The sequence below is a fragment of the Heliconius melpomene genome, chromosome 4, assembly GCF_056956725.1.
Source record: "Heliconius melpomene rosina isolate 202511_hmr_F chromosome 4, ASM5695672v1, whole genome shotgun sequence".
NCBI lineage: Eukaryota > Metazoa > Arthropoda > Insecta > Lepidoptera > Nymphalidae > Heliconius > Heliconius melpomene.
This window is the reverse complement of record NC_140392.1, coordinates 8,632,956-8,654,488: the sequence shown is the minus strand read 5'-3', so window position 1 is coordinate 8,654,488 and position 21,533 is coordinate 8,632,956. Positions and strand designations below refer to the sequence as shown.

General features: G+C 30.7%; 2 protein-coding genes across 5 annotated transcripts; one reads left to right on the top strand and one right to left on the bottom strand.

The window, feature by feature from the left end:
• Positions 1 to 1,433: 1,433 nt before the first annotated feature.
• Positions 1,434 to 13,138, bottom strand: LOC146539660 (uncharacterized). 4 transcript variants are annotated; one of them, XR_014879506.1, is made up of 9 exons: positions 12,442 to 13,138; positions 11,625 to 11,781; positions 10,913 to 10,973; positions 10,613 to 10,748; positions 10,227 to 10,355; positions 8,880 to 10,100; positions 8,233 to 8,368; positions 4,498 to 6,000; positions 1,434 to 4,340 (listed from the first exon to the last, which is right to left on the bottom strand). XR_014879506.1 is itself a non-coding variant. In XM_085208212.1 (9 exons), the coding sequence occupies exons 1-9, from the start codon at positions 12,880 to 12,882 to the stop codon at positions 5,975 to 5,977; spliced, it is 2,226 nt and encodes a 741-aa protein (XP_085064338.1). In that variant the 5' UTR covers positions 12,883 to 13,138; the 3' UTR covers positions 1,434 to 5,974. The 4 variants fall into 4 exon arrangements, 2 of the variants coding, with proteins under 2 accessions (XP_085064338.1, XP_085064337.1); XR_014879507.1 differs by having other exon boundaries at positions 1,434 to 5,622; positions 5,918 to 6,000; XM_085208212.1 differs by having other exon boundaries at positions 1,434 to 6,000; positions 12,442 to 12,663; positions 12,745 to 13,138.
• A 3,347-nt stretch (positions 13,139 to 16,485) lies between these two features.
• On the top strand, positions 16,486 to 21,533 carry Smn (survival motor neuron). The gene is made up of 7 exons (XM_085184911.1): positions 16,486 to 16,673; positions 16,860 to 17,007; positions 17,396 to 17,560; positions 18,101 to 18,280; positions 18,705 to 18,814; positions 19,156 to 19,298; positions 19,539 to 21,533. The coding sequence occupies exons 1-7, from the start codon at positions 16,629 to 16,631 to the stop codon at positions 19,561 to 19,563; spliced, it is 816 nt and encodes a 271-aa protein (XP_085041037.1). The 5' UTR covers positions 16,486 to 16,628; the 3' UTR covers positions 19,564 to 21,533.

Genomic DNA, 21,533 nt, shown 5'->3' with positions numbered 1-21,533 from the left:
ATTCAATTTCTTCGCTCTGGTGTCGAGACAAAAGCGCAACGTTGAGTATCTCAGCACTAGGCTCCCTCTGCCTACCCTGCTACAACCGGCCAATTTTTTTTTGGGAAAATTATATTTTTCATATTGTCAAATATTATTTACATTTAAAATATTGTTAACGATGTTTTGTATTAGCAATATGCGAGCGGTATTGATACCCATCACTACGATTCCCACGCGTATAAAACAAGCGCTTAGTCATGGACAACCTAAGCTTTCGACAACCTAACCTCGGCCGGCTCGCGTCCAACGTTTTCACCGTGCCGATGCATCGGACCACCTGCACCTGATGAACATTGCACCCGTAGAGGCGCCAGACCACCGGACGCCAAACATCGCCTCCCGAGGGATATCCTTCCCACTCCTGATTCCGATCCCTGAGCAGCCACCTCGGTCGCTGGTCACTTAAGCTGGGCCTCCCCTGGGTAACCGAGGGCCTCCCCTGGGTAACCGAAGGTCTCACCCGGCTGAGTTGACCGCTCAGGTGGCACATGCTCTTCCTATCTTTCCCCCGTCTCCCACGCTTTGTATCTGTCCCGGAGGGCAGTTAAACATCCCTCGGGCCACATGGGCCACCCCAATGACGCACCTCTAGTCATGGGTGCCGTGAGAGACCTCGGCCAGAGGGCTAACACTCTGATGCCGGTTTCCAACGCCCGCCTGCGTTGGATGTGTAGAAAAAGAAAAGGACAACTTAATTTGCGAGTCGGTCGTCGTCTGGGAAGGTGGTTGGTGTCGATACTGTGAGTTCGTTCTATTTTTAACCGACTTCTGTAAGAAAAGGAGATTATCAATTCGACTGTATTTTTTCATATTAGTTATGTCATTTTATGTTTGAAAGGTAACGAATGTTAAATTGTTAGTAATTAGGTATTTCTAATTGATTAAAGTGAATTATTGTTATGTCAAGGTAGTTTTGAATTATATCAACCTCATGCCATCCTACATTATTTTATTTTTTTTATATTTAACACTTCTGATTTCTAATAATATATTTATTTATGTACTTTAAATATACCTTCTCAACATCATCGATATATTTGGTAAAGGTACTGCTTACATGTTATTTTATCGGTAACCCACCAGATATATTATTTACCTATTACCATTACCCACTATCAACTAGAGTAATTTAATCTATTACTTAAAATTAAAGTCAAAATAAAACAATCCTAATAACAAAAAATGTTTAGTTTTAGCGAATCATTTAAAAAATATAGTATCTACCTGCCTACCTACTACGTAGACGTAAGTTTGTTTTTTTTTTATATTTTTTTCATTAAGATTATAATAAACAAAATTGCAAAATTGCATTTCATTTTTAAAAATGTAATCACGAGATCCATTTAGTAAACAACGTTAACACAGAACAGAGATGAAATAAAACAAATTAGGACACGGATTTTATTTATTTGATTAATATTTCATACACAATGATAATGAAACATGATATTTAGTTACAATTAAAATAATCTTAGTGTAACTCCATACATTTGCCATAGAGAGATAAATATTTCAACAATACAAAACATACTTTAGTATAGCAAAATTAAATAATATAATCTAAAAACATAGCTTTCCTAAAAAAACAAGGAACTTTCTTACACAGCGTAAATGTCAGTCAAGCGTTTCTACCATTATTTTTAATATAGATTAAAAATATGAATATATCATATATATTTTATAAATTAAAATTCGGCAAATATCTTATTTCTATCTAATAGAAATAGATTGAAAGCGTAGAGTCGCTATGTACATCTTACAATATTCTAAAATCATAATCTTATACCCAATATACGTTTGCAGGAACAATTAAACATAGGTGTGCTGTAAAATTCACGAAATTCACGAAATGGCTATAAAATTTTGTAATTAAAATATTTCCCCGATTATAAACATTTAAAACATACAAATTTAGAAAGCAAATAAAAATATTAATTATCGAATATATTATAAATATCGAATATAAACATACTTAGTATTAGCTATTAGTTTGAGGGAAGTTGAAGTAAATTATAAGCATTATTTATAACATGTACTATATTTAAGTTAAAAAACACATATACAGGTTTTTTTTTACGATCACGCTTTATCCCAGCACCGAGCAGGATAGACAGAGAGAACCCGGGAACCTAATACTAATACACTTCGTTCCATTACGACATTTTCGTTCCCCATTTTCAACCGAATTCTAGAGGTATTGAGTGACGGAACTCAACGCCGCGCTTTGCTTCGTTATCAGAGCGAGCCTTAACACATAGGGGAATTGTGCTCAAGATGGCATACTATGATAAGATGACACACTACCAATATTGATGAAACTATTAGCGCTAAGTGCGATCTTGTGACGTTTTAGAGTGTCTGTAGATGCAGCTAGTGCTTAAATTCAGTATGGGTGCAAATGAATGCAGATGGGCAAATAATTCATGTTCTCGTTATTTTCAATTGCAACAAATTTTTCTTTCGCTTTTGCTTGATGGTGAAAAGACATGTAAGATAAAGATTTTCTATTTGAACTAATTATAAATGTAATAAAATAGGATTATTATATGACACAACTAACGCTAAAAGCGCATCCTAACCTATAACCTTTTGTCACAACGGTTAAAATTAAATTCATATATCTATTGGGTAAGATGACATACAAAACGTGAGTATAAGATGACATACTATCTTACCCTTATAAATAGAATCGATGTATTTTTTTTTGCTTGACCTACAAAATGCCTGGCAATTACAAACGAATATATATTGGTCGCAAGAAGACATTGATAAGGCTGCTAAAGCAAGGGCATTCAATAGCCGCAGGTGACGAAGCTTATTTCCCTTTGGGAAAAGGAAGTGACTGATAACGGAGTCCAACCTCATAAAATTTGCAACTTGTATGAATCTGGCCTTAATATTGTTTAAAAGCCCCCCAGCAAAGATGAAACTATTTATTTGTGAACTATGCTCGACAAATAATGATGGCGTTTTTATGCCACAAACTGAGTATGTCATTTTACCCTGTAGATATGTCGTCTTACACTGGTCGACCTAAGTGCGATTTTTGTTTGTTTTCATGATGTTTGAAAGATGATTGTTCTGAAACTAAAATAATTTCGTAAATTATGAAATATATAATAGTATACGCAATATGCTGTTCTCAGATGACTTTATTTATATGAAATATTTGTCTTCAAACAAAAAGTATGTCATCTTAAAAAAAAATAGCTACATTTAACAGTATGACGTAATTGATAACAAAGACAATTTTACTAAATCAAATCTATAATTTTATAACATTAAATATTATTTAAAAATTACCCTTCCACCCGTTAATAAATATATACGTAAATTATCTAAAACATTATAAAACCAATATAATAAAAAATAGATAAACCATTAAATAAAAACAAATATAATAAAATACGAATAGCCTATTTAATATTAAAACTTCCGATTACTAACTATTTACATTCCATTTAAAAATTAATAGTTATAGTTTATTTTATGCATTATATTAACTATATTTTTGACAGTGACAGCTTAATTAGGAAAAATAAGATTTTTATTGTAAGCCTTCATGGAATTGGCAAAACAAGGGAAAGAATATAATTAAGTAGTACATTTAAGTGGTCAAGGTTTCTTATTATCTATTCATATTATTATATAAATGCGTTTATTGTAGACACTGATAATATTTTAATATAACACTACGTTTTAAGAGTTTAATTTTAAATGTCACTTACGAACAGTAATATCAACAAAGGCCGACTAGAAGTCTAGAATTTACAAATAAAAATAAATAATGTCAACAAGTTGACAGTTCATAAATTATTTTTCCATATATATTACTATATTAGCAATATATATATATATATATATATATAAATTATTTATAACGATAAAAGCGTAAGAGTTATTCGTAAATATCTTGTATGTATTATGTAAATGAACCCATCTGGCCGATACACGGGTCAGTAATTTTGGGTCTCGCCCCGATAAAATATGTATTAATTTATTTCTATGTTTTTCAAACTTTATACGTCTCTTGAGAATAGTTTTCGGCTCAAAATATTCTAAATAGAATGTATTTTGCCGCACTTAAAATAGCACTTACTTTGAATGATGAGACGAGTGGGTTTTGAATTGGAGATAATTTACTTTGGTACTTAAGTGAATGGGCTTCGGAATATCTTGCAAATATAAATATTTAAAAAAATATATATATATTCAAAAAAACTAACCTCTCTAACTTAGTAAAGACGCTATTTACTAATAGAAACATTCAGTCAATATAGTCCAATATCGAAGGCAACCTTAAACATCAAACATTCTTACTAAATAAAAAATAAATAAAACCTAAAACGTATAATTTAATATTAAAAACTAAAACTAAATTAAATAGGTAGTTACTAACTAAAACTTCTACATATATTATTAATATTTTTAACGATTATTTTAAATATTACTTACCTATACTAAGTAATTTACTTTGATAACTGACAAAAGAAAATTTTAAGCTTCTAAAATTTTAAGTTTATATTCAACAGTCTGTTCTCATGTAGAAAAATTTACGCCCAAATTTTGAGGCCGCATTTTCTTGCTACAAAATAAAAGAAATAAAAATTGTAATTCCCTCGTGTGGAAATCGAATCCACAATCGACGCTACGGCCTCGATCGGAGATGGAAAAAAAAAACAAAAAAAATTATACATGTAAGAAGTATTTGAACATTAAATACTCTTTTGTCACTTATTTATTAAATAAGTACACTAAACTAAATACTATTAATAATTAAATACTTGCAAATAAACGACTTAATTAAATTTTCATACACAAAGTATATTTAAATTTAATTCAATACATATTATGTAGTATACAAAAATCATAAAATGAGATCATTTTTAAGAGATTAGAAATATTTTTTTTAAGATAAAAAATTACAATATTATACATATGGCGGTTATGATTATAATAAAGAAAGAGCCCGTGACATCCAGACCTTTGTTATTTTATAAAACCGAAAAAAAATTATAACTCCGTAGGTGCTTTCAATTTATTAGGATTTAGGAAAGTCTGGCACGGGTTTCCAACAATGCTAGGTATCTGGCAGTGGATAACGTCATTTCTAATATTGTTTCGAAAAAAAATATGAAAAAAAATTCCCCTATTTATCTATTAACTGCCAAAGTAACCGCCATCCAAATTTCATATTCTTTGATTGTACATAACAGTGTTGGGTGTACACGCAGAGAAACATTCAGGTTTTATAAAATAAAAATGTCTGGCTGCAACAGGCTCTTGGTCCATAAGCTTAATGACATAAATTTTATGACACTTTCACAGATTGATAAATAAAGATATAGAAAATCCTTTAGAAATCCTTTAGAAATCCTTTAGAACAATATATTACATTACGGTATAAGGAAAGTACTTAAGCAGTTGCGGAATTGTCAAAATCAAATATATTACAATAAAAATGAGTCACTTCTGAAAATTAAGAAAAATATTATAATTTTATGAATAATAAAAAACAAACTATATAAATATCGACTGTCTCACTTCTCTCTCCTTTCTTCAAATTTTCCACAAAGCTTTCTGTAATTATATTATGTATTTTCTTAATTATTCATCTCATTAGAAGATAAAAAATATGAAAAACAGAATAATAATGTATATGTCAGTTTTGACATTGAGAATTTGAAAACAATAACGTTTATAATTTAAAATTTATGTACCTAAATGCAAAATAAATAACTCACCATAATATATATTTTAAAATAATTCAGCCTAAATTCATTTTATAGATTAAATAGAACATTATATATTCATTTTAAGTAATATTAAATAATATTAAATGTATAAATAAAACAAATAAAAACGTGATGAACACCTTAAAAGTAAAGAGCATTAACTCGCTTACAAGAAATCGAGCGTTCGTGAGCGAATTTCATCCCAGTACCTTCCTGTAATTCTCTGTAATGTATGTGTTAAGGAAATATTTTTTAATTAAACTAGTAACAAAACATTCTGGATTCAATTTTCATTGCGTCCTAGTTCCCAATAATAGAATAAATGAAACCCTATTAATAGATTACAAGAGACGAACTAATTTTATTAATAAGTACAAGATATAATATAAATTATTTTAAAAAAATAAAACTGAAAATACGGCAGCCCACCTTAACATACTGGACGACAATCACAATTTATTTACATTCACACCGTGGTAAACAAACGAATTGACATTTGTGTTGTATAGAATTATTGGTATTGACTCAGATTTGATGTCACAAGTGACGAATTTTAGTGGAATTTTTTGAAATTAAAATCTATTTTTTTATGTTTAATCTTATAATATGATATATGTACGTTGTAATTATAATATACATACTTCTCAACATTATAGATAAGTTTTTCAAAATCTGCCGTCTATTATTATAGACAATGGTAGTTTGCATACATTATATCATTATTAAAATATTTAAAAAATATAGAACGAGTAACAAACTTTTATTATAAAAAAAATTGCAACACAAGTTGGGGAAAACAAACTTCGGTAAGCGACAGTTGAAATCCCGCTGCAATAATATTTTAATATAGAAAATTCAGTATTTTTAAAAACAAAATACAAACAAATCGCAAACACTGTATGTGAAAAAAGAAAAAATAATATCATGTGCATGCACATATATTTTCATATTCTATATTCTGGGTAGAACCTACAGTTACTTTATATATCCCTTAAACTCTCACCAATGTAAAGTGAAACTCTCTAACTGGTTATTAAATTTAAACTACGACCAAACAGAAGACCTCCTAGCCACCTAAATGAAGTTAATTGTACATATCCTTAACCTTAAGCATACTTATCCAAGCAAGGTTGCATACATACATACATACATACATACATACATACATACATACATGCATACATACATACATACATATACACACACACACACACGCAGACACACACACACACACACATACACACATATAAGCACATATAAACATTACACACATTCTAAATTTACCTAAATATTGTAATTCTTTATTATTATTGTTTAATTATTTTTTTTTATGGTCATGGTTTTTAATTTTTAATTTTTATTTTTCTTATATGTATAATTATGCAATTAAATTTGATCTATCTTTTGAAACGACGCTTATGAGGCGGGCGTTAATAACTGCGACACAGTGTCATACTACTGTAGTTATTACCGTCATAAACTGTTTTTGTTATGAACTACAATTTTTTGAAATAAATAAATATTATTATATTATATTATTACATATTAGTATGTACTACAATAATAAGTTAAAATACCTAGCATTTAGTAGGGTAGGCAGAGGAAACACATTGTTAGATCACTCCGTTCCCTACGCGTCACAGTATTCGAGATATTACGTGATGAAGATCCGCCCGGATCTTAACACCTTTTAATATCAGAATAAAAAAACGAAAGTAATATTCCCTTAAGTGGGAACGGCACGACGGTCTCAATACACTTACATATATTATAACAGTTATATGTGTTTTCTTAATAAGACTTCAATATCAAAAACTTTTTCGGCAAGCTTTATTAAGATTGATGGATGATAAACGATAATATGACAATGAACGAAATATACGTCTACAATATTATTTATGATCTAATCTAATGTGTAATGTATACACGTTTAATATTCACATACTGTCAGTCTCGACTCTTGAGTGATTTATAATATTAATTTTAAGCTTTTATTTTAGTACTAGCGCCCCCCGTGCGACGTCTACTTGAACTATACGAATATTTGTGTATTTAATAAAAATAATGATTATATTCGTAATTTAAGTATTTTAGAAACTTACATATTCGATTTTACAATTAAGTGAAACCAATTTTGTTATTCGCAGAGAATACGTAGTAAAAAGTTGAGTCCAGTCGTGTTACAGGGGCACATGCGACGGAAAACAGAGAAAATTAAATATTTAATATTTACATTTCTTCGCTTTGGTGTCGAAGAAAGCGGGGTTGATATCCGCAATGCCTCCAGAGTTCTTCGGAATATGAGGATCGGAAATGTCTTAACACTAGGTTCCCAGGTTCTCTTAGTTCCCATGAGGACATTTCCATTCCCCACTTTCCGCCGAATACTTGAGGCATTGCGTGTTAAGAGAGGGTATCGATATATAAAATGTTTTTTTTTTATAAAAAAGGATACGATAACATCGTTCAGCGTCAGCGGGACTCGCGAATCTCACTATAGCGCAACCCGGCGTAGTGAACTCTAGGAACACTACATGTCCCAATTCAGACAATTTCTGACCGAGATTCACGAAATTTGTTGTGGGCGGTAGCTGAAAACGATACAGTTGCTGAGCAATTGCTCAATTTTTAGAGTAAAATATTACCCAATTAGGTGTTTTGCTCTAAACATTGAGCCTTATTTGGCATATATTGGATACCCAATATAACAGATAATCAAAAATATACAATCGAAACAGGTCAAGCAAAGTATCAACAGATAAACGCTGTCTCTGTGCATAGGTACAATTGTTTTCAAGACCAACTGACGTCACAGTAAAACAACATCATGTCCAACGTTTCGATTTCGCACGAATTATTTAGACGAAATTTTAAAAAAGAAAACAAAATTAAAAAATACATTACGTTAAACGTTAAAATACAAAAAGATAACCTTTTTTAAAGTTGTTATGTAGATATCAGAGCGAAGCAATGAAAATAATTAAATAACACGAGTGGAAATCGAACCCACAAACGTCGCCTTCAGTCAGACGCTGTACCGCAGTGCCACGATAGCCTCAACATCTTTGCTGTACTAAAAATATATAATAAAAATATACTTACATTACTGATTTGAAGTGTGACTGGGTCATTGCTCTTGTACATTTGGACATTATACGCACTGTTGCTGGCTTGTGTCATATATGTCATGGATGACATAACTGGCCTGATATTATGACCGGCTACATTTTGGCCTGGCATTGGCCCATTTGGTCCTGGTCTTGGGCCCATTTGGAAACCTTGGTTAACTTGTCCTACTTGTCCAACTTGACCCACTGGCCCTACTTGTCCTATTTGTCCAACTAGTCCTATTGGTCCAACTTGTCCTACTGGTCCAACTCGACCCATTTGTCCAACTTGTCCGACTTGCCCTACTAGCCCTGCTTGCCCCACTTGCCCAATTTGACTGACCTGCCCTACTATCCCTCCTTGCGCCACTTGCCCAACAGGTCCCACCAGTCCAACTTGCCCTACTGGCCCTACAGATCCAATTTGCCCACTATGAGAAATTGGACCCATTGAACCCGGCCCAACTGGCCTTGGACCGATCATTGGACTCATTGGCCCAGTAAAGCGATTATTGACTGATATCGGTAGTCTTGGACTTGGCGCCATCATTGGCCCGATTGGTCGTGGACCCATATGGCTATTAAGACCAATTGGACCCGACATGGGCCCAGGTCTTACTCCATTTTGGAAGGTTCTAGGATCATTTGTCTCTACTCCCGGAATAGGTGGACAATTTTGGTAAGCCATATTCGGATTGGGAGCTCTAGGTCCTTGCATTTGTCCAGGAATCGTGTTATTTGACCCTCTTGGCACAACGACAGGTTGATTATTAAAATTTGTGATTGGATTATTATGAATTTGGGGCCTATTTATAGGCGTACTTCTTGGCCTAGGTGGCCTTTGTCCGATTGGCCCAAACTGATTTGCTTGGACACTGCTACCTCTCGGCGATGACTCCCGACTTTGCTCGGACACACTATCATCATTGATTGGACTACTATTTACTGGGCGTACATAAGAACTATCTTCTAGGGTCAACCCTAACTTATTGACCCAATCTTGATGAAACAAATGAGCATCGATCGTCGAGTTTTTCCCATTTAAAAAGTTTTTGTACTGATCTGCCAGATCTGGCAACGGTTTGCCAAATTGGCCAAGACCTGGACCTAAGTCTTGTAGACCTTTTGGCAAAAATGTTTTCATATCGACCGCATTGTTCATTGTCAATTTTAATGGCTTCCCGTATAATTTTTGACCGTTAAGCATTGATATTGCCTAAAAAAGATATATTATATTGACTCAAAATTGCAGCGAGTAAAATATAATTATAACAGTAGACAGTAATACAATATATAATAATACAATAAATGGAATAGAAATAAACATAAAATATTTTCTCACCTGCACTGCTTCTAAAGGATGACTGTACATGACATTAGCGTATTTCGTGCTGATCGTCACCACCGAACATACTAACACTTTTCCACATAACTCCAAAACCTCTTTGAGCTCCGTTTTATCACACCGGAACTGATTCATAACAGGGAAATAAATAAAACTGTTAATATTATGGCAGTACATAAAAATATATAATATCAGACATACATATTCAAAAGAAATTTAAGTTTTATTTGAACACCCTAAAGGCTATTCCTCCTGGATACCATCAAGGTACGTCAAAATAGATATTTTTCCCACCAAGTTAGAATCCCCATAATGGAAACCCACGACCGTCGCATTTGCAGTCTCAGTAAGTTATATAATAGTAAAAATAAATATAAACTCACATTAGTCACTGTCACCCAATTCGTCAAAGGCAATTTTATACCGAGAGATTCTAAATATTCCTTTTTCAAGTGAAATGAATTCTCATCACTCTCTAACACTTGCGTTAACACTGAAGATATATCTCGCACTGTTTCCCTATTAAAAATATATTATATTTTGTAACTTTAATGTAAAAAAACTGTTATGTGCATCAAATCATTTTAAGCTATATATATACTAAATTCATTAAATATTAAATACATATTAGTAATAACTATTGAAATATAATATTATACAATTCAAAAATAAAAATAACCTACCTTTCATCTATATGAACCATTGTTTCATATTCTGCATCACTCTGAGATTCATCATGAGGGTCTAAAAAGTAAGCATTATTTTAGCTTCACGCTGAATTCCGCACATAGCAGTCTCGCATTCTTTATGTTCTGCCAAATGCATTCTTTACCAGAGTGATGAAATTAATAAATTAAATACTTGTTTACCTGAGTGGGAATCGAACCCTCAACTCAAGTTTATGTCACACACTAGTTCCCCTGCATCACAAGAGACTGAAAAATTCTATTTCTAAAAATTCTATAAGAATGATACAGATACTATAATATTTTCAATTTAATCAAATTCAAACCATTACATCAAATATTCATTAAAAAGAACATAAAAAACTATATTCAAATATTTATTTATTTCACCTTAATACTAATATTAGATAGTACAAACATAGTAGATAGTATCACAGGGCAGGTAGAGAGAACCTAGTGTTAAGACACTTCATGCCTTGTGTTCTGCCAAACTTATAATAACACAATAAATAATTCACACCACAACAAACATAACATATTATTCATTTCCTCAAGTGGAAATCAAACCCACACTTTCAGTTAGATAATGTGCTACAAAGTGCTCACCATTAAAACTTATCATTATTTACTATACATTTAGAAATTCACCTAGAAACAATGTAGACATAAGACAGTAATATATATTATTCAAGTCATTTTTTTCTCTTACCCACAATTTGAGCCAAAAGTTTTCCTTCTACCTCCTTTCTTTTTAATTTCGATAAAACCTTGTTCAATTGAGCTTTATTATTAAATTTTAACTTCATTTGGCAATTGGTGTCAGTATTTTCTCTGCTATCATTTATCTTGGATATATAGATCCCACACTAAAGTATATGCAAACATTGTAAGTTAACAAGATTTTATATATTAAGCATATTCAAATGACAATATGAGAACCACAGATATTTCATTTTATTGCTCTGGCACCATGCCTTGAAGCTTGTGCCACCATGAAATATATGAGGTCTCAAAAATGTATACTAGAATTTTTAGTTTTTGACAGTTAACAATGTAAAATTATTAAAGAAAGAGTCTTGTGTGTTTTTCATAAAATGTGTGACATTTATTTGTGTATACCAAGTCAGTGATTATTTTTCTATGTAGTGTTTAAATTAAACTACATACTTTGTGAACAACAATTCTTTCTATTATTTTTGTATGTAATATGTAATTTTTAATGCCAAATCAGCTTCACACAGAAATATTAAATATATAATAACAAAAGTAAACTATAACTTAAGTTTTGTAAAATATTAGTTGTTAATGACTTATTGTTTTATGTTTGTGTATATTCTGAATGATTTGTTGTGGGTGAAGGCAATAATTTCAACTTTACTTTAACATTTATTAACTTATTGGGTAATGTTCTTTATTTCTACCATACAACCTCATTTGTGTTCTCCATATAAGACAAATACTAGCAATAGCAATACATAGCACCATAATCAAAGAAGAAAAAAGAAAAATATCATAAGAAATCATACCTGTTCTTTAATAAAATCAATAACTTCCTCAGAGGTCCATTCATTAGACAAGTTTGTTACCAACAAAGTAAAGTGCCGAGTATCTTCTTTTTCTTGAGGAACAGGTCCAGGTGAAGCGGTATCTGAATTCATCAAAGAATCTTCATTTTGAAAATCGGAATATCTTCGTCTCTTCACAACAATTTTCGATGCACTTGATGAATGACTCATTCTTTCGTCTTCCTGTACATTTAAAGAATTGTCTTCAACATGTTTTCGTTTTTGACCACTCACTGTACTATCGTTCGAATTGTCAATAGTTACATTTATATTTTGAGTTATATGTATGTCTTGCTCAGTGATATCCACATTTTCTATCAGCTCTTGTTTTAATTCAGCTTTAACTGTTATTAAGTCTAATTGCACTGATTCACTAATGTTATTGTTATCATTCGGATCCATTTTGGAAATAAAATATGTGATATAGAAGCCACCTTAAAAGAGTCTTAGATCAAAATATTCGGCAAAGTTAAAATATTACATTTGAATATTCTGGTAAACAAAAAACTCAATATGTCTAAACTAGAAAGTAAACAATTGCGGATAAGGTAGCTGTTTAAGTGTATTTAGTAATGTATATCTTCATTATCATACTATATAGAGTAAATGATTAATTTTCCACTTTAAAATATTCGCGAAAAATTAATACTGTGTGAAATGTCAATCCTGAAAATTTGTAAATGTCAACACAATGTCAATTGTCATATTCCTTTAATACGTTTAGAAAGTAAGATATAAAAAAATGGACATTTTTTTAAGGTAAAATCTAGTATAAGACGAATGTAGATCTAAAGAAAAGAATAATAGAAATAAAAAGATTATAATACAAAATATATGAGTATAAGATAAGGTAACAATATCAATGATTGTGATACAAAGTTAGCTAGCGGTATTTACATTCATCACGTAAGTTAGGTACTGTTTTTATAAATAGGTGAAGATATTTAAAAAAAATAAATAAATATAGTGTTGTTTTATTATAAAAACTATAAAAGTAGTTATTTCAAATGATAATTAATAATACCTATAGGTAATAATATCACTAATGTGAGTTATACATTGGTCTTTTTTAGCAACATAATTGGCCGTCTTTAGCAACACCATGACACATCGTTCACAGCGCGACGTGGAGTTATGCCACTCAACACGCAGTGCCTCCATAATTCTGCGCAAAATTAGGACCGGAGTGTCTTAACACTAGGTTCCAGTTACAAGGATAAAACATCCAACAGTAGTATATCTAGGTATTCAATATAATTTGCCACTACCAAAATTTAAAATATCTGTTAAAAAAATTCTAACAAGTAAAGCTTATTACACTGTTCAAGAATATTTAGAGGATAAAGATGTATGGAATTAATGTCTATTGAATGTCAGGCAGGATAGCTGCCAGCTAATGTAATAGTAAAATATACCATTGACTTTAAAAAGAGCAACTGTTGAGTTTCTTGCCGGCTCTTCTCAGCAGAACTGCCTTCCGAACCGGTGGTAGCTTTTTGTTGACACGTACATTCGACGATTCAAAAGTGCTTATAAAGTTTATTTGAATAAAGAATATTTTGAATTTGAATTTGAATTTGAATACGCTTACACAATTCCGTATAAATTCGAACAATTGTATGGATGCAATTCTATAATACTCAATTTCTATCCCACTACGTAGACAGATAGACATATCTATGTATATCAAACATGTCCTATTCAGAGAATCTGGATCGAGTTTGCATATTACCACTACTCTACGGACTAGCCACTTAAAATGGGTCATTACACCCCCTTTTAGCCTTCCGAACCCGACGTAACTAAACCAAATGTTTATAAGCCAAATGGAAACTAATTTCTTTATTTCTTTGGAAATAATATAATTTGAGAATGTCTTAACAATATGTTCCCTCTGTCTATCCTGCTGAAGTGCGGGATACAGCGTGAAGCTGAAGCTGAGAATGTATAAAATATAATGATAATTATTGTTTGTTGACAAAATATATCCATTTAATGTTACGTAATTTATTAAATTTAAATTCGGTTTTTAGCGTTTGTATACAAATATCGTACTTATAATCAGAGGAAGTTTGAACAAAAGCTACACAATAATATATTTTTTTATTTATAGCCAAAATAAAATTGCTTAAAACATATTGTTATAACATTATTTTAAAATGTTATTATGAAAGAATATTAAACTTTTAACTAACTTCATAAAAAGGTTCAGTTTAAAGTACAACACGATGAGAGGAAACCGCTACTTAATTGTATTGAAATTTAAGATGAAATTTTAGCCCAATGTTTAACCTACTTTTAATTGTGGTTCTCAGGAAATTAATTTGAGGCCTTCGTGGCGCAGAGGCGAGACTGTAACGCGACGGTTGTGGGTTCTATCCCCACTCGAGGGAATAAATTATTTTTTATTAATATTTTCATTTCTTCGCTCTGGCATCAATGCAAAAGTCCGGCGTTGAGGTCCGTCACTCGACACGCAATGCCTCGAAAAATTCGACGGAAAGTGGGAAACGGAGTGTCTTAACATTAGGTTTCTTCTGCCTACCCTGCTGTGTGCGGAATACAGTGTATTATTTTCGTGATATAATAACATTATCATTTTGAAAACATATACATCTACCTACCTATATTAAAATTCAAATTCAAAATATTCTTTATTCAAATAGACTATTATAAGCACTTGTGAATCGTCCAATAAACATATAAATATACTTATATATAATATATTCGTCTAATAAACATATACTAATATATCTAGCTTTATATTCACCATCAACTTAGAGTCATGACATTATTATTATAATCTTTACATTATTATAATATTCACCCCAACAAAGCTTGCGGTATGAAAATGTAACAGAATTTAATGAAAACAGCCGATCTGTTGGCTATTTGTACCTGTCGGAAGCAGATCCCGGCAAAAAATTGCAGGTAACCTAATGAGGGAACGCCGCCGTTATGATAAGGCGACCCCAACTGAATATTTCGACGAATAACTTTGTGAGGACTGAGGAAACAATCATTCTTTTTTCTTGGGTAACAGCTTTTTGTGAGGACCACAGATGTGCCATTAGGTGTGATGAGCCTTAATATTATACACCGCTTTATCTATTGAAATTGTTAAGTAGGTCAAATTTAAGAATATATACTTTTAATTAGATTTCTGGTGTTCGGGATAAAATCATTTGTTGACTAGTATATACGCGATACTGGTAGGTTCAAATTCCACTTGAGAATTGTTTTTTCTCTTTTGCATCACATTGTATCCCGCACATGTAGTGTACATAGTTTATGCACAATGTAGGCAATGGGAAATAGGAACCTAATGTTAGGATACTTTGCTCTCCTTAAACACTTCTGTTCCTTATTATTCACCGGAACTATTACTCGTTGGGTGGTGGAACTCAACGAGGCACTCTGCCTCGTTACCAGAGCGAAAAGTCGAGAGAAGAAATTTATTGTGCTAAACGATATGTGGGGAGAACAATAAAAAAAGGCGTGGTGTGTTATTAAAGACTCTTTGCCCACTTCTTTAAATAATATACGGATATAAAATTATAAATTTATTATTGTTCAATATTGCTATCACAATTCATAACCATCATCACCTAAATAAGTTCATATTAAATTCTAGACAGCTACAAACATATGAATTTACGTTTATTTATTAGCAAAGTTAAGCTCATCCATAATTTTCTATTTTTCGTTTTATTTAAATATAAAAATATTTAAATTGCCAATATTTTCTCACCTAGCATCACATCAATGCACTGCAATGTTTTTCTTTAACAACAAAAGTTAATGAGCCAAAGTAGTCATTGTTTTGTTATTATACTAATTACTTGCGTTACTTTGAATAAGAATGGAAAGAAATTTAAACGATTACTAATATTCATTTAACGTTAATACAAAATAAATATTTTCATTTTACAATGGCAGCACATTTTGTGCATCATATTCAAATGAGTAAATGTATTCAAATGAGTAAATGTGTTCTGTGATCATATTTGACAGTTTGACAGCTGTTATTTAAATTTTGTTGATTCTCACATGTTCAATATTTTTTAATCCTTTTGTTTTTTGTATAAATATTAACTTAAACAAAAAAAAGTTAAAAATAAAGAAAATTTACACGTATTCTTTTTATAATGTCAAAAATCGATAATATATTGTACGTGAAAGGAATGAATCTTGTAAGTACTTTTTATTTTTGTCGTAAAAGATGGTTGTTTATATATAAAATAAATTATAAATATCTCGTCATGTATTACTTTTAATAGTTCATACATTTTGATTATAAATGAAAGATGTGACAACAATGTAGGAAGTCTAATTTTAACCAAGTTTTTTGCCACTTGCCCTTATAAAACATCTTTTAGTCTGAATCCGAACGAGATGACGAAGAAGAAGACATCTGGGATGATAGTAAGCTAAATGATGCTTATGATAAAGCTTTAAGGATAGCTAATGCAGAGGTTGCCAAAAGAGTAGCAATGTCAACTAATACAGTTCCAAAACATGAAAATGGCAAGTACCTAATACCATTAATTATGCTTAAACTCATTTAATACAAAAACATATTATGTGATACATTTTAACTTAAAATAACTTCACTTTAAAAGACTAATACAATCAAAAGTTTTCATAAACTATGTTTTTCAATTAATAATGTGATTAAAGAGTTATTGAATAGAGGTCTTTATAATGGGGTAAGCCTGTAATGCTGTGATTTTGAGTCACATGTTGTACATTAATTATGTGTAAGTCAAGATGAGTTCTGCAACTCAACACACAATGTCTTGATAATTGATCAATTTTGATGGAATGTCTTAATACTAAGTATCCTCTACCAACCCTGCTATGTACAGTGTGAAGCTAAGATATGTTATGTTAAAATATGTTGCAAAATTTTCAGATCCTAAATCGAAATCTCATTCTAATACAAAATCACAGAAAAAAGATAAATCACAATGGAAAGCTGGCATGCATTGTCGTGCTGTTTATGAGGGAGATGGTATTGAGTATGAAGCATTATTGCTAAGAATTATTAATAACAAGGAGTGTGTTGTTAGATTTTTAGGTAAGACTATAATAGTTACTTAAGCTTATCATTTTTAAAGTGTTGTTCAGACATGAAGGAAAAAAAACTCTATCAGCACCAAAAGAATGTTTCTTAGTCTTAGTGCTTTCACTGATTAAATATGATATATATTTTTCTTTTTTTATGTATAATCTTTTTTAGCTTCACCTGTACCCTGCATGTCACAGGATGGGCAAATGGTGTGTCTAATATTATGTATAATATTCCCAATTAGCATGAAAAATTATAAAAACATTTTCATGGACATATCTGCAACAAAGCTAAAGTCCAGGCCACCCCCAGAAATCTCAAGACACACCCATGTCTTTAGATGCTGTTATCTTTCATAAATTACAAATCTATGAATGAAAACAGCATTTCAAGATTGTTGTGTGTCCTTGGACTTGAGGAGTGATTTATAAATACGGGCCATAGAATGTATCATGTGTCATACACAACTCTTAGTTATTTCCATTTGAAGGTGTAAAGTCAGGTGTAAAAAGCTAGTTACTTAATAAATACCTTTGTCACATTTTACAGGATATGAAAATTCTGAAATAGTACCAATTTCCTCGCTCAAATCATCAGTAGGTAAGATGGAGAGGACACACCAGATTGAAGATGCATTAGCTGACAAAATGGATAATTATAATCAAAATAATTTGTCCAATGTAGAAAATATGGAGTGTAGCGATAGAGCATTGAGTCCTGGGAGTACAGGTAAACTTTTAAAAAAATTATTCTTTTTATATATTTTTTTAACTTCACGCCGTATCCTGCACATAAAAAGGTAGGCAAAGGGAACCTAATGTTACGACACTATTGAGCACTGTCTGCCGTATTTTCAAGACTGTCTGTAGAATAACGGAACTCAACGCCGCACTTTTTCTTGTTACCAGAGTAGGGAAATGAAAAATTACATAATTCATTCCCCAAGTTGGAACCGAACCCGCAACAGTCGCTCTTACAGTCACACGCAGCACGACTGTCTCTTTCAAAAGTGATAGTCGTGCTGTATACCATATTTTTTTATTTCAAATAAAAAATTGGTTGCATGTTTTTTTATTTGAAATGGATGCTTTTTTACATTTTCTTTAGAATTCTGTCATCAATCGTCATGATATTTTTTTTTTTCACATTTCAGTGTCATTCCAAAGGAAAAAGAAGTCCGGTAAGAAGAAAAACAAACAGAAACCAATGAATGGTTTCAATTTTCCAGAAATGCCAATGCCAGATCTAGCTCAATTAAGAAATGTAAGTAAATTATTTAATACACTTTTTTAAATAACGTTATAACGTCTTAAAAATCGATGAACGTCAGCTGTATGCACAAAAGCATGACTTTTTGATAAAACTTTATACATCACAATAACACATAGGCTACATTTTATGTAGAGATTTCATATTCATTCTTAGCCTATCGCATTCCACTGATAAAAAAAACCAAAAGATAGATGGATATATTTTACATAATTGGTCTATAATATAAAAATAAATTGAAGCAGAGGAATCCGCATACAAGTTCCACTAATAATAATGTTGATAATGTTGTTGAAATAATAATGTTCATTTAATATATAACTATTTATTTGTAGCTAGGAGCCATGGATATGCCGATCCCTCCGCCACCATTGGGTCTCCACAGCGGAGTGGACAATGAAGACCAGGCGGTCTCCTCAATGCTGCTCAGCTGGTACATGAGTGGTTACTACACTGGGCTGTATCAGGGCATGAAAAGGTGTTTGTTTGATTTTTTATATCTTTTTATAGCAAAACATTTTGGAATATCTAAAATAATGATCAATCGGCAGAAAGAGGGAAACGACACCCTTTACCTCGTTACCAAACCGAGGAATTCAAAATATTAAACATTACATTTCCTTGAGTGGGAATCGAACCTGCAAACTGTCGAGTGTATAATCGTACACATGCCGCATTTTTTTATAATAATTTTAACATGCATTATTTTTTTTTACAGGGCAAGAGAGGGGCATACTCATTAATTAAAGAAAAAGGCAATTTTTTAAAAATATTTTATTTTTAAGTCACATAACATAATAAACTAAAATAAAAATAGAAAATGCTGTTATCATTTAAAAATAAATTAAGTTATGCCTCCGATGTCTGTCTTTAAACTATTATATGTACAAAATATACATTTTGATATGTCAATGTTTTTTTTTTTAATTTTCTGATTGGTGGGTTTTTATTTGAGGACAATGGCCTAAGATTTTTTTTTGCTCATATTGTATTCCACATATAGCAGTGTGAGCAAAAGGAACCTGTTGTTAAGACACTTAATGAAGTAGTGAATTTCCATGAATGGGAATCGAACCAACAACTGTCGCGTCGCTTCGCCACAAAGACGACGACGACTTAATTAACGAGGTTCCCCTTCAATGATTTTTTTTGACATTTTTGTTTTAAGTTCTTAAAATAAAAGATAATAGAATGTTTAACTCAATTGGTGATGGTATTCAATTTTTTTAACCAAATTATGGAAACATACTGTCTTAACACTAGGTTCATCTGCCTACTGTGACATAAAAATAATTTGTGTGAAGTGAATTCCATTTAAATACTTTCACTTATATTATCTGATAGAAATATATGAATTGCTTAGAGCCTGTCCACAAAAATATTATACGCCTATTTTTTTAAATAGTGTGAAACTAAAAATCAATTATAGTTTTACTTTTTTATTATTTTAATTATAACGGACATGTTTCACTCTAGTTTATTATTGTCTTATGGTTTTAACTTTCGATGGGCTTCAATCATAGACTGCTTAATGATGTAAAATATTAAAAATATTTTTTTTGAAATGACTAGCTATAATTGAAAATGTCAATATAAAAGTTTAATCGCAATTTTTTTATTATATAACGTTTGTTTTCATTTACGATTACTATTAATGTATAGGCTGCCATTATTTTATTTTAAAGTGTTCTAAAAAAGTATTAACAATATCTATTTTTAAACTTACATGTTTTAGTGTCTAAACATAATCTTTAACAAATTATAATTTGTACAAAATAAAAATAAAGTTGCTTTTTCATAGTTGTTATAACATTTGTTTCATCATGTTTTAGTTTTCAAATTATGTAAAAAATTATAAATTTAACTTGAAGTAGCAACTTATTATGGATATTAATATTTTATTGTTAAAAAATCAGAAACTCAATAATAAAATAATATATTTTAAACTTAAATTAATTAAACATGGCAAAGAAGTCTTATATTTTAAATGAAATTCGAAGTTCGAACAGTATTTACAATAAATACCACAATTTACAGAATACAGATTAAAAATATTTTTTCATATAAGCGCTTTTGTATTTATTATTATGCAAATCAAAGTAAATCGACAAAACTATTAATAATTTAAAATAGTGAAATCATTAACTTAGAATTATTGTAATAATTATGGCCTTTAGCCATACAATGACATTAACGTTTCCTTTTTTACGAAATAGTAAGTCTTTGAATATATGTTTCAAGTCAGAGTAAATCAATATTAAATTTTAATTTGTATAAAATTTTATATGATTTATGTAAGTAATTTTTTACTTGTATTTTAAACGGATACATTTGAAAATAGTTTGCAAAACATGTTGACCTTGTTTTTTTATTTAAAATTTAAATGAATGCGTCATGTTGATTAATTTCTTAATTATTAAACAATATCCGTTAACTATATTAGAATATAATACAAATTATTTGAACATTTTATATTAACAATTATCTGTCAAAAAGTTGCAACACTGTATTTGCTTTTAAAAATGTAGGAACTGTTAAGGCAAACGTTGGCATATGAACAACTTCATTTAAAAAAGTTCATTTTGTTGTTTTGTTTAAATATTTACAAAATACCAATTCTATTATTCAATTATTTTAGTCAATATTAATTAATTCGCTGTTATAAAATTTATATATTTAATAATATGATTTAATATAAATATATTGTTACATA

Bases quoted from the DNA above. Each gene is read 5' to 3' on its own strand.
- LOC146539660 (XM_085208211.1), bottom strand. From the start codon at position 12,882: ATGGATCCGAATGATAACAATAACATTAGTGAATCAGTGCAATTAGAC. The intron at 11,782-12,441 runs GTATGATTTCTT...CATATACTTTAG, and splicing joins TTGATTTTATTAAAGAACAG to TGTGGGATCTATATATCCAA. The intron at 8,369-8,879 runs GTAAGTATATTT...TATCGTTTTCAG, and splicing joins TCACACTTCAAATCAGTAAT to CTACCGCCCACAACAAATTT.
- Smn (XM_085184911.1), top strand. From the start codon at position 16,629: ATGTCAAAAATCGATAATATATTGTACGTGAAAGGAATGAATCTT. The intron at 16,674-16,859 runs GTAAGTACTTTT...AACATCTTTTAG, and splicing joins ACGTGAAAGGAATGAATCTT to TCTGAATCCGAACGAGATGA. The intron at 18,281-18,704 runs GTAAACTTTTAA...TTCACATTTCAG, and splicing joins ATTGAGTCCTGGGAGTACAG to TGTCATTCCAAAGGAAAAAG.